General features: G+C 39.9%; 1 protein-coding gene across 5 annotated transcripts in view; it reads left to right on the top strand.

Annotated features, from left to right (window-relative positions):
- The window catches only part of SNX13 (sorting nexin 13), a 157,740-nt gene that overhangs the window by 19,796 nt on the left and 122,447 nt on the right, over positions 1-15,497 (top strand). For 3 of the 5 annotated variants that reach the window (XM_061586097.1, XM_061586093.1, XM_061586094.1), the window contains exon 2: positions 8,158-8,226. The exons of the other annotated variants lie outside the window; for them this stretch is intronic. In XM_061586097.1, coding sequence (XP_061442081.1) covers positions 8,158-8,226 — 69 coding nt within the window. The remainder of the gene's footprint in view (positions 1-8,157; positions 8,227-15,497) is intronic. 5 annotated transcript variants of the gene reach the window in all.

Here is a 15,497-nt window from a genome sequence, read left to right on the forward strand (position 1 = left end):
AGGGGACAGCTTTTTTGGGGGGGAGGGGACAGCTTTTTGGGGGGGGGACAGGGGGAAGAAATTGCTGGCTACTAAACAATCAGCTTGGGAGGTTACTTTTGGATGTGAAGTTAGTGGATATTTAAACATGACTTGTTGATGAGCTTTATGCTCATTTACATTTTGATGTATACTAAATAAGTTTTTTTTAGTGTTGTAGTGATATTATACTTTTTATTATGTATTGTTATCATACTACTGTATTTAGACTGTTTACGTGAACTGCTTTGAGCACAGAAATATTTGAGGAAAATGCATTATGTAAATAAATTTACTTTGATTATGTAATAGTGGAGTCCCATAGGGATTAGTTTGGGGATGGAGTAGGCAATCTAACCCGTTCAAAAATCATTTGGGTCAGGGAATTAAGATATCAATATACTTGGCTGACATAAAATCATTCAGGACCGTGAAATCCTGCGCTGAGTGAAGAGTTACAAAGGGCTCACTGGGCAAACAGGCAACACAGTGGCAGATAAATTCAATGTAAGATGCAAAATAATGCATATTGGGATAAATAATATATTAGTTACATTTCTAGATTGTCCTTCTTCCCAAGGGAGTCCAGGGCAGTGTACAATAAAATATAAAATCACAAAATACATACAGTAAATCAAACAACAATAACCAATATACTATAACAGTGGTTCCCAAACTCTTTTCCCCCAAGAACACTTGAAAATTGCTGAGAATCTTGTAAGACCACTTAATGATTTTTCCCCCTGTTATAGCAATTATAATGCACTGTGCTAGATGTTTTATGATTTTTAAATTGTGTTTTTACAGACACTCTGTGGACCACCTAAATGAAACGTGTGGACCACTAGTGGTTCACAAACCAAAGTGTGGGAACCCTTGTACTATCTTTTATTTATTTTTTATTTATTAGATTTATTAGTCGCCCATCTGGCTGGTTGTCCAGCTACTCTGGGCGACGTACAGAATAAAAACATACAAATACATTAAAACATTAAAATCTCAACTATAACATAACCATAAAACTCAGGATGATTAAACACACCAAAACACTATCTGCAACTTTGGGGTATCAAAACAAGCTAACTTTAGTTTAAAAACACGTAAACAATAATGTCTTCAACTGACATCTAAACATGTAAAATGAAGAGGCATAGCTATTCAAGTTTGAAGAATTTGGTGGCAGCCTGGCTAATGAGGCAGATGTTGCCCATCTGCCATCCTTTTCTTAATTTATCCAGAATGCCTGTCAGACCCGTACTCAGGGTCTGGTCTCGTAACAGATCTCTCACGATCCCAATACTAGGTGCTACCACCTGACACTCTGTAACACAATACTGCCCTGAGACTGTGCCTTAGTCTCTTCCATAGATTGTTACGTATTCTCTGGGTGCACTTACAGGCCACAACCCCCCTGTATCTTTCTGCCTTTAAAGAGTAAAGAATTGGATTGCTTTTGGATACCTGCTGCTGTTAAACTATTCTTTCACCACTGCCACCATTGATACTGTTCCCAGCTTTGGTATTTGCTCTGCCCACCCTTCTGGTCTGTAATATCCCAGCCAAGGATCAAGCACGATGTTAAACCAAAACTATTTATTTAATAACACAAGGAATAAACAAGATTACTTTAAGTTCAGTCAGCATGTGCGTGGTTACATATAATAGTTTTCTCTTTATATCTCTTAGTCCTAAAACCTGCCTCGCTACCCACCTAAACGCAAATCCACCCCTCAAAAACCCAGAACCAACAACAACCCTCATTCTCTCATTTATACCTTCAATCACCCAGACGCTCAGCCAGTCACAACTCAGCATTCCTTAACATTCCAACCTATGTACTCCCCCCTCTCACTCACTCTACTTACCACATTTACCCTACAAAACTGACACTTACCATAATTACTGTACAACATTTATAGGGGCATCACAGCCCCCACCCGTCATACCATATCATACCCCCCCTTCCTCATCATCTGACCAATAATGGCACCCCATTCTCTCCACTCATGCCGGCACATAGTACTGAATATGCAACAATTAATAAAACAACTATAAGGCAATGAGTTGCACTGGTACATATAAAGAATGCAAATAGTGTTGTTAAAGTGCATTATGTGTGCAAGGTACATAAAGTGCTCAGCAGTGATGTCTACAAAGCAATAATAGTAGCAGCATAAAATCATTTCGGCAACCAAACTGGTATATAGATAAACAGATAGCTTACGTTAATAAAAGCACTAAAATAAAAAAGTGCAAAAGGTGTTATAAGTTCTCAAAGTGCACTGTGCTTGCAGTAACCATTTGCCATTTGCAACTTGTGACCCTATCACCTGGACAAACTCACCTTAAAACTCAGATAATCACAAAAACTATTGGGGGCCCAGTGCACACCCAGTACCCCCCCCCCCCCAATCAGTTTAACTCCACCTCTCATTCCGAACTGAAGTGCATCCATTTACACTTGCCCTGAATGAAGCACTATATGGTTCCCTGGGCCTCACCCCTTCAGGAACCTGTTCATCAGTTTCTGCAGAGTGGGATGTCCTGTTCCCATCACTCTCTCCAAATGGCTTCTGAGAATGGGCTGGCCCCTTCTGCCACCCCCACCAGGATCAGTCCACCAATTGCAACTTGTCTCCTGCAATGGATTGGCTTGTGTGAGCTCTGCCTGGAAGGCATTGTTTTGGGCTTCTAGCTGCAATTCAGGTCAGTTTGCTGGAGAATCAGCAGCAGTTGGTGGAGAAAACAGATGGGATGGCTGTTGTTAAAGTGCTGTCTTCTCTGTTGCTGACTCACTTGTGCTACTGGAATATTTATGCTCTTGGCCTAGTCAGCATTGAACAAGACTGTTAAACAGACTATTTTTGCACATAAATTAAACATAATTAACAAGTTGTGAAGATGTTAGACTTTGTGAAGCCAATATTTTTATTTTTATAGAATAACACTTTTGCAAATCCTTCTACCCCAGCATACATCTTCTTATATCTTTCTGCCAGCTGTCACGAGATCTTCTGTTTTTTAAACGCTCTCTGCATTGTAAACACATCTGTCAGTTAACTTTATTCCTATTCAGATTCAGATGTGCAATCCCAAATAAGAAACCGTTGAAGTGTGTATGTGTGGGCTTTCATAAAACATGCACACCTTTCAAAATGCCACTCTTGCAGTGGAATTAAGTGTAAAAGCCACAAACATTCAGTGAAGTGAACCATATCTTTCATTAAGGGGTTAACCCAGAGAATCACTTTCATTCAAAAGATGCAGCTGGTATGGGGGATGAACCCTGCAACTTTACCAGCAGTTATTGAGAAGGGGTGTCTGAGATGAGAGGAAGCTGAATCAGCATTGTGCAGTTACGCAGCTGCTGATTGGCCAGCAGTGTTCTGTGTGGCCTATTGTCTGTGTCCATGCAAGGTGTAACGACGTGCCCACCCACCCCACCTCCAACACTGTCTTTCAGTGCCTACTGGTAGAGAGATGGGAGTGCTCCCTTACCTTCAGTTGCCTCTTCGTGTGGGCCCCACCAGACTACCTTACTATATCTCCTGAATTAAAGGCAAAAATGATTGTCCGCATTCCTGATTTGACAATCCTAGCTCAGCACTCAATATAGCTGCAGCAATCACCCCTCAAGAAATACTGTTGGGATATGCTTATCTGCTGTCTTGCTGCTTGCCATGCTATGCGATTGCAGACTGTTTTGTCAAAAATGTGAGGACAGATATCTGTACATTTCCCTCTTCCCACCTCTTACATCTCCTGAGTAGGCATTTCACTGTTTAGGACATTAATATTTTCTAGTGTTCTCTTTTGCTCATTTTCTTGGGTTTTTTGAATGACATATTTCTTTAGATTAGATTTCCTTTTATATGTTATATGAATACCTCTGGATCTGTTTGTTCACATAGTAATGTCATATGTGCAAATGATTTCCTACATAGGATTCTTGTTAACCATGAATCTCTACTAGTCCCTTTAATATACCTTAGATTTGATGGGGTCCATGGGAGGCATCTGACCTGTGTGTATCTTCATGGAATGGATCAAAGTTTGATATTAGTCCTATAAGCTAAAACATTGTGAGACTGAGTTACTGATGTTACATTGTTGGGTTGCCACTTGTTTTACACTTCCTTCGGGCTTCCGACTTTGTGTTGGTATGACATGCATAGCCTCTTTTAATCTTGGTGGGACATAACCCAGATTCCTGGTGGGGAAAAGGACACTGTATGTTTGTGAAAGTGCTAGTCTTCCTTGTCACCTTCCAGGAGGTAAGGTTTTCTTATGTTTGGTTATTGTTTTGGGATTTTTTTTTCCAGTTTGGTGGGGGGAGGAAGAAACAGCACAGGTTGCAGTGGATGCTTGAAGGATTGTGAGTGGAATCAAGGTGGGAATTCCACCTTGATTCTGCTCACAGGAATTCAAGCAAGAGTGCTCAAAGGTGCTCACATAGTCAAGCACCCTTGCTTTGAATTCTTGGCCCATCTGTAGTGAAAGGCACTGCTTCCCTTCTACTTACAAACCCTCAACAAGCACTAGAGTAAAAAAAAGTTTGAAGGGATGTTGGATTATGCTGTCAGGAAGCAGAAACAGACCAAACTAATTATGATTGAGGGAAGGAGTAGTAGAATGACACAATTAATAGGGGAAGCAGTTAAGGCAAAAACATATAAATGCAATGCCATTTCGAAGTATCCTGGATACACATACATGGCTTATGAAATACATACTGCAGGGATGGGGCACCTATCACTCTTTAGGTGGTGTTAGACTTTAGGTCCCATTATCCCTGCCATTGGCCAGGCTCCTGAGGCTGATGTGAATTGGTGTACAACCATGAATCCCGTTTGTCTGTGAGCAAGAAGAGAGCAAGGGATACAGACAAAGACAATATCAGGGTCTGCTCCAGCCTCCCCCAGCTCAAACCAGCGAACACCTGTGCCCTGTGAGAAGGGAGTGAGGGGGGCAGGCAGAAGCAACTTTGGAGCTTGATCAGTTTACTATTCTCTTCCCCTCCCCCAGTCAATTTTACATTGTATATCATTTATTTGTTTTAGTATTTTAAAATTGTAAACTACCTTAGGTACCTTGGTCAAAAGGTAGTATAGAAATGCAATAAATAAATAAATGTTTGAAGGGTCACAGGTTCCCCATGTCTAATGTATTGATGTAATGTAATTCTACGCATGTATACCAGAAATAAGTGCCATTGAATTCAAGTATGTATATAGGATTACAGCCTAGTATGCTTTAGACTAGGTTGTCAAACTGAAAGCTATTATACTCTGGCTTTTACCCAAATAAGAGCAGAATTGATTTAACTACTCCTAATCATCATAAAAAGTCTTGAAAAGATTTTTCTTTGAATAACTTCTCTTTTAATGTAAAATGTCAAATAGAAAACCCAATACTGCACTACAATTCAGCCTGAAGGAAAAAATAATAATTTGAGCAAATAACTGAGCAATTCAGCTTTTATTTGAACATTATATTTAATCAGAATGACACAGAATTTTTAAATCAAGTAATTACTGTGTTAAGGAAGTTTGAATTTAAAGAATTAAACCACCAAGACTTTTATATAATTACAGCATATAAAGTTAACCAGTAATTAAAACCAAGACATGGTTGTAAAAATAGATGATAATAAGTAATGAATAAATCATTACTGTCTCAGGCTGGTATTTGGTGTATGGCAAGTTTTTGTGCAAATCAACAATGAAATATGTTCCCATCCTTTTATTAAATAAGTCCGAAGTGTCTCTGGATCATGCCCACTACTCTGAACTATACCATACTGATGCTTTTGATGTGCTGTTTTTCACCCTGGTTGTAAACACAGTCCTTGAAACAAATTCCATTGAATTCAATAGAATTCACTAATAGGCAAAAAACCTTGTGGTTTAAGAATGTACCTATAGCCAACAGATATTTCTATAAAACTTTCAAAAGCAGGGAAACTGGGCAGCTCTAGGGAATGCACCAGGGGAGCAGAAGACCTGACCTCCTCTCGGAGATATTGGACTGCCCTACAAATTTGTCAAAATGCAAACACAATTTGGGTTGGTCTTTCACAGTCCAATTCATTTCCTGTGTAGCTTGGAAGAATTTGGTAATGTGTGCCTCTCAGCATATGGTGAGTGGTGGCAACACCTGCAGTCAGCCCAAATAACAAAGAAGACATGTCCTGTGCTGATTTTGTTTTAGCAGTGAGGAGGAGGGGGAAGGAGGGGATTGGAAAAGGATGGGGAGTGGAAGGGAGGGGTGAAGGAAGGGAGAGGGAAGGGGCAAGAGGGAGGGGATAGGAGGAGGGGAGGGCAGGTTTGATCATTTGCATGCTTTTCGAGTTCAGTGGGATTTACTCCTGTGCAATCATGCTTAGGATAGATGACACTGACCTGTGGGAGTGGGGGAGGAGGAGGGGAGGAGATTGGGTGGGTGAGTGAGTGAGAACTGGGCAGAGGGGAAGCCCCTTTCCTTTCCAAAAGGAAAACATTGTGAACAGTATCATTCTTTTTCAGGGTTTCCCCCACCTTTTTATTCTACAGCAGGCACATATAGCCTCCCACCCAAATTTAAACCAAAGCTGTCCCTGGCCACATCCACACCAGACTGTTATTTCACTTTAGGCAGTCATGGCTTCTCCCAAAGAATCCTGGGAAGTGTAGTTAGGGAAGGGTGCTGAGAGTTGTTAGGAGATGCCCTGTTCCACTCACAGAGCTTCAATCAGAGCGGCTGACTGTTAAACTAGTCTGGCCACTGGAGCTCTGTCAGGGGAATAGGAGTCTCCTGTCAGAACCCTTCACAAACTACACTTCCCAGAATTGTTTGGGTGAAACCATGAATGCCTCACATGAAATCAAAGTCTGGTGTGGGTGTGGCCCCCTGATTAGCCAAGCCCAGCAGCTGTGAGTCTGGCTTTTAGAACACTGGCAGTTGGTTCTTACTGAGCATGCCCGACATCATTGAGTTCAATGCAAAATTTCTTAAATTAATTAAAAATCAGCCAGGCATTTTTTTAAACTTTTAAACTGCAGAAGATGAAGGTCAGAGTATGGGGCAAGGTCAGTAATAGGATTTCAGGTACTCTGTGAACATGGCTGATTTTTAATGAATTTCAACAGATTATGAGAACTCTGACAGAAAAAAGTCCAAAAGGGGTCTGGTTTTTCTCTCTCTCTTTTTACACTTTGAACTCTTGATTCTCTCTGACTGTTTTGTTTATTTTCATGAAAATTTACAGGGTTGTTAAACAAGTGTTTCTGAGTTCAGGACTATAAGTTTTGTAATGTTTTGTTTTGAAATGAGCTTATGGGAAGCATCAGAATGGCTTGGGGGTATTTTCAATTTAACATTGCGGAATGAGAAAAATCCATGCTGACTATAGTATACAGCCACTCTCGTGACTGTGTAATTTATTCTACAAATCTTTGAGTATTATTGTGGCTTAGACTATGTCAGCATGCATCATGGAGAGGAACTGACAAGTTGGATTGCACTAACAAAAATCTATTCATGGACTGCTGTTTGACTCAGATAATCTTTATTGCTTGTCAATGGCAGGAATAAGAATGAGTCTCCTTAATGCTGTCCAGCACACTCCTTTTCCCCACCACCAACCATTTCTCATATTTGTGTGTGTATCTACGCTTGTGTACACAGCATACATATAAAGCACATGATTTCCCTCAAAGAATTCTGGGAACTGTAGTTTACCACACAGGACTACAACTCCCAGCACCCTTTACAGTTTCCAGGATTCTTTGGGGAAAGTCATGTGTCTTAAATGTATGCTGCACATGCAGCATCTGTCTGTCTGTAGTGAAGTGTGGTGTACTGGCTGGAGGATGGAAGTATAGTAGTAGCTGCCTAGCTTTCTGATACATTCAGGAATCTGAACTGGGTGTTTTCTCTTTGCCTGAACATTAATAGTGACAGAAATAGCTTCCTGTGTCAGTGTGCTGAAGTGCACAGTACTTAATGTAAAATTAAAGGTAAACCATATACATCTTGCCCTGTTAGAGTTCTGCACTCGTTATTGAATGAAATCTATATGTAGGAGTCCATGCATATCTGTTTGGCATATTAGCTAGCTTCTTTTTATTCTCAGTACACATTCTTCTGTCCTCTACCAAGGCTTCTGATACGTGCAGAGGACGTCATGGAGAGGCAGACTTTTCCCATTTGCACTGGAGTATTGAGAAGGTAAGAAAAAGGAGTCTCTTGCCATTTCCTCCCTTCTTCAAACTGCTGCATAAGTTGAGAGGAAACTCCCCTTCTTTCTCAGTCCCTCTGGCAAGTGTACAGAGGTGGACCCTCCTGCTATTTGTTCCTTTCTTCAAAATGCAGTGCAAAAGGAGTCTGTCAGAGGCTGCTGGAAGACCAGGGGTGTTTCCTCCTGTTGAGGGGATTGTGGATGCCATGTTGGATGCTACAGTATCTGAAGCACCATGATGTGACCTCTTTGCTTTAGTAATATACTTAGTGGTGCACAACATATGCACACTTTCAAACTGTGTTTTAAGGTTCCTTAAACTCTTGTCATGTGTTTCTTAAGGAGAGAATAATATTGGCAGAACAGTTTTCCTGAAGGGCAGCTTACCTTCAGTATCTGAAGTGCTGTTGCAGGGGGAGTGCTGGGTGTATAGTAAAATATATTCATGTGAAGCTGGCAGTTAAGTCCAACCAAAAAGTTCTGGCAATACCCTACGTAAGCTGAATGTGGTATAGGATCTTCTGCAATGTGCAGTGCATTGGTGTCTGACCTTCATAGATTCTTTTGACTGTATTGGGTGTTCCCTGAAGGTGAAAGATTTCAAAGCTAATATTTCTTACTCTTATTTTAATAGATTGCAATAATCCCTGATCTGAACTGATTACCATATAACAATGGTTTTCCCACTGGAGCAGAACAAGGCAATACCAATTGTGATAACACTGTAGATGAAGAACTTGTTGCCTGCCAGCCTGTAATAATCAGTTTTTAGTTAGAGCAGTGAAATATTATGAAGACAACTTAATAATGAAGTATTTTTTAATGATTACACCTGTTTAATGTTTGGAAAAGGCAATACTGTTTTTTTTAACGGTTGTTATAAAAATGAGATGTTAGCAGCCTATTTGAAGAAATGCAGTCAACTTAGAAGATAGGACTTAATCCAACCAAAATAAAGCACATTTGAATCCCAATGATTTGGTGGGAGATTCAAAGCCATTAATAGTCTATCGTGTTTAAATCAATGGGAAGTGCATACCTTTGACCGGATCATCTCTTTTATTTTTACTGTAAGATGGATATTGAATGATGTTTATTTTTCTTTATATCCACCTCTACTGGTCTGATTAAGGAATTCTCTGGGGACCAAAATTCTATTACAGGGTTATATTTAAGAATCAGTGTCTGGTCAGTACACAGGACCCTTAAAATATGCAGATATGTTCCTTGGTGCCTATGTTTGATACATGCTCATTGTGTATTAAACATTTTTCATAATTCTAGTTCACTTCTTGATAAATAGAGCTTCGAGTATTTATCATAACCAATGTCTATATCTATGTGGCTATATACAGTATGCACTTTCAAATGTTTTAAATATATCCTGATACTTTACCCATGAGAGCAGGAGTGACATATAACCCAAAATTCAAGTTGTTAAAATTAACCAGCTATGTTGTTTTTTGTAAAAGGCAGATCTGTAAATAGAATGCTAGATTCATGTTTTAGATCTCTCCCTCCTGTGAGGCAAAAATCTGTGGAGATGACTCGTTCCAACATTTAAACTAAAAGGTTGTCCAATTGAATTGCTTCTTTGGGAATCCTCTAGAAACATTCCTTTGTAGGAGACTGCTACATCGTAAGAAATCCTCTTAAACCGTCTCATTTGGATGTGCCTGGCTTATTGTGCTTTACAAGCAATTCAGTAATTCTTGAGATGGAAGGAAAATAAGTTGGAAACTTTTTCTGATAACCTGCATTCCAATATATTTGCAAAAGTGAAGTGTCAATGTTCTTACCCTGATACAGGGCATAAGAAGTTTGTGTTCTGTGACTGCAAGCTTAAGAAAACTCTGTTTCATTCTTCATTCAGATAGCGGAAGGCTATATATTTGGGGCTATCTGGTACCTGTAGATACATGTTGTGGGAAGTGAAAAGAATCTCTCGGGAAACAGAATTATTTTTCTCCAGTTGCAGGGCATAAAACAAAGTAACATGTTGCTGAGAGGCATAAACCTCTTCTAATTCTAGTCCTCTATTGTAAAATATCGTGTCTTCCAAGTTGTTTTTATTGTTGATGGAGTACTGGCTTGTTCAAGATCTATCCATAGACAAAACGTTGCCACCTTCCCAAAACAATTCTTAGCTCCCTGTAGTGTACTGTTGTTCATTGTTGACATGCTGGTGGTTTAGCTACAAATTTCTCTTCCCCTCATGTGGGAATAATCAATCTAAATGGTAAGATATAACATTAATTCTACAGCAGCCCTTCACCTGTTGACTTTCTTCCCCGCCCCCTTTTTAATAAAAGGTAGAAATTTCTCCCACTTAAAACAAGGAGGAAGATCTTAAAAACTGCTTTGTAGAGTTACACTAGTTGCTTATTATTAACTGTTATTTTAGGACTGTATCCAAGTTACTGTTTTACTGTGATTGTGATACATTCTTGTTTTTACATCGTTTTGGAGGTGTTTGCAATCTAGATGAAGAGAGATGGGCAGTTATAGAACATGGAGCTGTATTTTAGTTTGGACTATGGAAATAAGATTCATTCTATCGCCAGATGATCTAGGATCTGTGGTCCAAGTAAGGACATGTTGACGCAAACTGATAGGTAACGGCAATGAATATTCCTTAAAAACTGAGAGGAGATGATTGATTGCCACAGTTCAGTTCAGTTCTCGTTTTCATATGTATATACTCCAGGAATATACCTGGTTAGCAAATGATTGTATTGGATGTTGTGTTTGAGTAAGGAATGAAAGATGGTCCACTCTCTGAACTGCTCTCAAGATCTATTGTTACATCCACACATCCCTCCTGCCTCTGGTCTGACAGAATGGGAGGTCAGAGTTCAGTCATAGCATAATTTTGAAAAGTAGACGTCATGGAAAAGTGCAACATGTAGGGTGCAATCCATTTGATTAAACAGAGCCATGTTTTTCCTCTCCCCCTCTTTACTTGCTCATGCAGGAAAATGCACAGATAGCATAATACACCATTGGAGGCAATGGGAGGTATTTTTTTATTTATATATTTTAAATATTAAATACTTATAACCCACCCTTTATCCAGAATCTCAGGGCAGCAATAGTAATTTATGTACCTTACATATTACCATCCTGTGTAGAGGGAATATGGGAGGCATGTAGACCTCCATTCACTTATTAAGCTGTCTGTGCATGTGCTAGTGTGTGTATTGGATGGTGGTAACAGGACTCCCTTGAACCTAATGAGAATCTTCTTTGTAAATTTTCTTCATGGTGCAAATTAATCATCCCAATAATGTAGTAAAATAATGCATTAATAATAATAATCTCGAATAGTTTTGTGTGATTATTTTAAGTAGATACAGAAAGACTGATCTGTTATTGTTTTCAAATTTCTGTAAATTGATAGAGTTTAGGGCCTCTTTCTCCCTTGATAAAGAATGGATCACTGAGTACATCCTGTTGCATAAGGAATCTGTAGGGCTGAGAGGAAAGAACAGAGTGGTATAAGTAAATATTAAGTGATTAACAAATAATACAAATTTTAAAAGCAAGCACAATAAATAGGCTTGTGTTTAGTTATTACTGAAACAATGCACAATATTAGGTGTTAGGTATTGGCTATACAATGTTTCCTTACAAGGCATGTACTCGCTCTAGCTAAGGGTAGGTACTTCTCAGTTTATTTGGTTTTAATGAGAGAAAGCTGAGTAGAGTTGATCTGTCAGCTGTGCCCACCTGGGTAACCAAGTAAGCAACACCATAGGCTTGAGGAAGAGAGGTACCACTGCTGTGATCTTTAATTAATTAATTTATTTAAATTTATTTATTTATTTAAAATATTTCTGTCCCGCCCTTCTACCCTACAATAGGGCACTCAGGGTGGCTACGATAAAATTGTACACATATATAATAAAATATACAATAAAAACACAAACATTACAGTAAATTAAAATGCATAAAATACAGTTAAAATACATAAAATGCATTATGCATACACATACACACACATACATGTATATATGTGCATACGCATATGAGGGAGTGAGAATAAAAGAAATTAAAAGATAAAAATAAAAGATAAAAAACTTTAAACAGTGTCAGGCTGACCCGTCAGTCCCAACCAAAGGCTCTCCAGAACAAAATAGTTTTTACAAGTTTCCGGAAAACCATCAGTGAGGGAGCAAAGTGGGCTTCTTGGGGCAGGGAATTCCAAAGTCTGGGAGCCACAATTGAAAAGGTTCTCTCCCATGTGCCTGTCAATCTAAATTTTCATTCCAGACATGCAGAGGAGACCAGAGGCAGATGATCTTAAATCCAGGGTAGGAACATATTGATGTAAGCAGCAGGGCTGTGGAGTCGGAGTCGTGGAGTTGGAGTCGGAAGCAATTTTGGGTGGAGTCAGAGTCGGTAGGAATGTACCGACTCTGACTCTGGCTTCAAAATAAAATTAATATTTTAATTTTAATATTAATTTATTAATATTAATAAATTAATATACATTTGCCATTTATGAAGGAGTCGGAATCGGGAGTTGGACAGTAGAAAAATAGAGGAGTCAGAGTCGAAGGTTTGATGTACCAACTCCACAGCCCTGGTAAGCGGTCCCTTAGGTACACTGGTCCAGGGTCGTTTGGGGCTTTAAAGGTCAAAACCAGCACTTTGGTTTAAGCGCTGGTGAGTTAAACATGTTCTTAAGTATAGATATAAGGTGCTTAACTTTGGCAACATTGTAATACATGTTTTGAGATCCTAATCACAGCCTCCTTCAACAATGTTGGCATAGAGCCTTCTTTTAGGGAGGTGATAATCAGATAGGTCAACCAACCAGCCACCCCCAATCTGGTGGATTTAATTAGCCAGGATGGGCAAGGATCAAGCGAGCAGGTAGTGTCCCTCATTTCTCCCAGAATCTTGTCCACATCCTCAGGCTTTACAAGCTGAAAAGTATCCATAGAAAAATGACCAGAGGAAGCAACGGGGATATCTGGCAGTACTGTAATTAATGAGGAGTCCAAGTCAATCCGAATGCAAGCAATTTTATCTGTGAAGTGTCTCACAAACATGTCACAGTGAGCAACTGATGGTTCAGAGTCTGCTGTTGGGCCAGAGCCCAAAAGACCCCGGACCACCCGAAAAAGCATTGCCGGACGGTAAAAAGTAAGCTTTTTTCGCTGCCGTCACCGCCACATGGTAGGCTCGAAAATGAGCTCTAACCAGTGTTCGGTCAAAGGCAGATTGAGATTTTCTCCATTGTCGCTCTTGCCGTCGTCCCTGCCGTTTCATCATACCCAAGGTTTGAGTAAACCAAGTTGTATTACGGGCCTTCCCTGGTGGGAGAGGGTGCTTTGGAGCGATAGTGTCCACCGCCTGGGTCACCTCCATATTTCATAGGTTGACCAGGGCTTTGGCAGTAGTGCCAGCCATGTTGGGAACATCCCCCAGAGCATTCAGGAAACCATCAGGATCCATAAGTCTCTGGGGACAGACCATCATAATTGGCCCATCACCCCTGCAGAGGTTATCAGGGGCACAAAGTCTAAACCTAATCAGGCGGTGATCTGACCATGACAACGGAGTCACCGGGAACCCCTCCATCCTCAGATCACCAGCTTCCTGTCCTGAACAAAACACAAGATTTAAGACTCCCATCTCCCTCTTCAGGGTTCCTGTTCAAGATTACAGTTTTGAGTGTTTTGTATCTTTTGTTGGTTAATCAGGACAGAGTAGAGTAGAGGCTGTCGCTATCCATAGGTCTCCCTGCCTGAGCTAATGAGGGTGGTCTTGGATTAGGTGTTGAGGACCTCTAGGATGTTAGTTTTGGGGAACCTTAACAAAAGCAGCCAAGACTGCCTTACTAGGCATTGCAAAGGACTTCATGGCCTCCATAAAAATCAAGGAGATGTTCCAACATATCAGTCCAATCCATGTAGTAGGAAACACTCTTTTTTGGGTTTTCTCAACTTGACAGGAGGACTGTGATCTGCGTGGGAATAAGGGAACTTATTCTGACTCCCTTGTCATGGTTGGATTAGAAATGTAAAATTTCCAGAAATCTTGAAGCCATGGGGGGAGGGGCTTTTGGGGGGGTCAGAAAAAAGTGCAGAAATTGTGGGGAAAATTGAAAAATATGCAATAGTTTTTTTAGCATCTTTACAGATTGAAAGTCACTTTGTTACTTTAGGAACATAAAATGTGTTATGTATAACTTGGTTTGCCAATAAAATTATCATTTGTTATACTGAAACTACAGTTTATTCAGACAATAATAACAAACTGAAATTATTTTTTAGTTTTTTTGTATTTATTTACTTATTTATTTAATGTATATCCCAAAGTTCCTCCCAAAGGAGCCCAAGGTGGCAAACACACAAGCAATAAAACATCTAAAAAAAGTTTTAAGAAAATAAAACAAATTAAAAATTATGTATTATGAAAATTATTAATTATCCTCCACTCCTCCATAGTGTCAAGCAGACATAAAGCACTCATTTCTTGAGAGCTGAGGAAAGAGTTTGTGGGGGAACCAAGACAAAATTAGTAGTACATGACATTTAATCCGTCCCATTTTCTCTATCACCTTCTGCTTCTTTGTGTTGCTCTGTATTTAGAATAATAGAACCATAGGATAGTAGAGCTGGAAGGGCTCTATAAGTCCATCCCCTTGCTCAATGCAGGAATCCATGTTAAAGCTTACTAGGTGGTTGTCCAGCTGTCTCTTGAATACCTCCAGTGTTGGAGAGCCCACCATCTCCCTAGGTCATTGGTTCCATTGTCGTACCGTTCTAACAGTTAGGGAGTTTTTCCTGATGTTCAGTTGAAATCTGGCTTCCTGTAACTTGATCCTATTATTCGGTGTCCTGCACTCTTGGATGATTGAGAAGAGAGGATCCTGGCCCTTCTCTGTGTGACAGCTTTTCAATTACTTGAAGAGTGCTATCATGCTATCATATCTCCTCTCAGTCCTTTCTTCTCAAGGCTAAACATGCCCAGTCCTTTCAGTCTCTCCTCATAGGGCTTTGTTTCCAGTCTCCTGATCATCTTCGTAGCCCTTCTTTTCCAGTTTGCCTGCACCCTTCTTAAAATGTGGTGTCCAGAACTGGACGCAGTACTGAAGATGAGGCCTAACCAGTGCTGAATAGAGGGAAGCTAGTACTTCATGCAATTTGGAAACTATACTTCTGTTAATGCAGCCTAAAACAGCATTTGTCTTTTTTGCAGCCATATCACACTATTGGCTCATATTCAGCTTGTGATCAACAACAATCCC

This window comes from Rhineura floridana, chromosome 10, assembly GCF_030035675.1.
Source record: "Rhineura floridana isolate rRhiFlo1 chromosome 10, rRhiFlo1.hap2, whole genome shotgun sequence".
Lineage (NCBI taxonomy): Eukaryota > Metazoa > Chordata > Lepidosauria > Squamata > Rhineuridae > Rhineura > Rhineura floridana.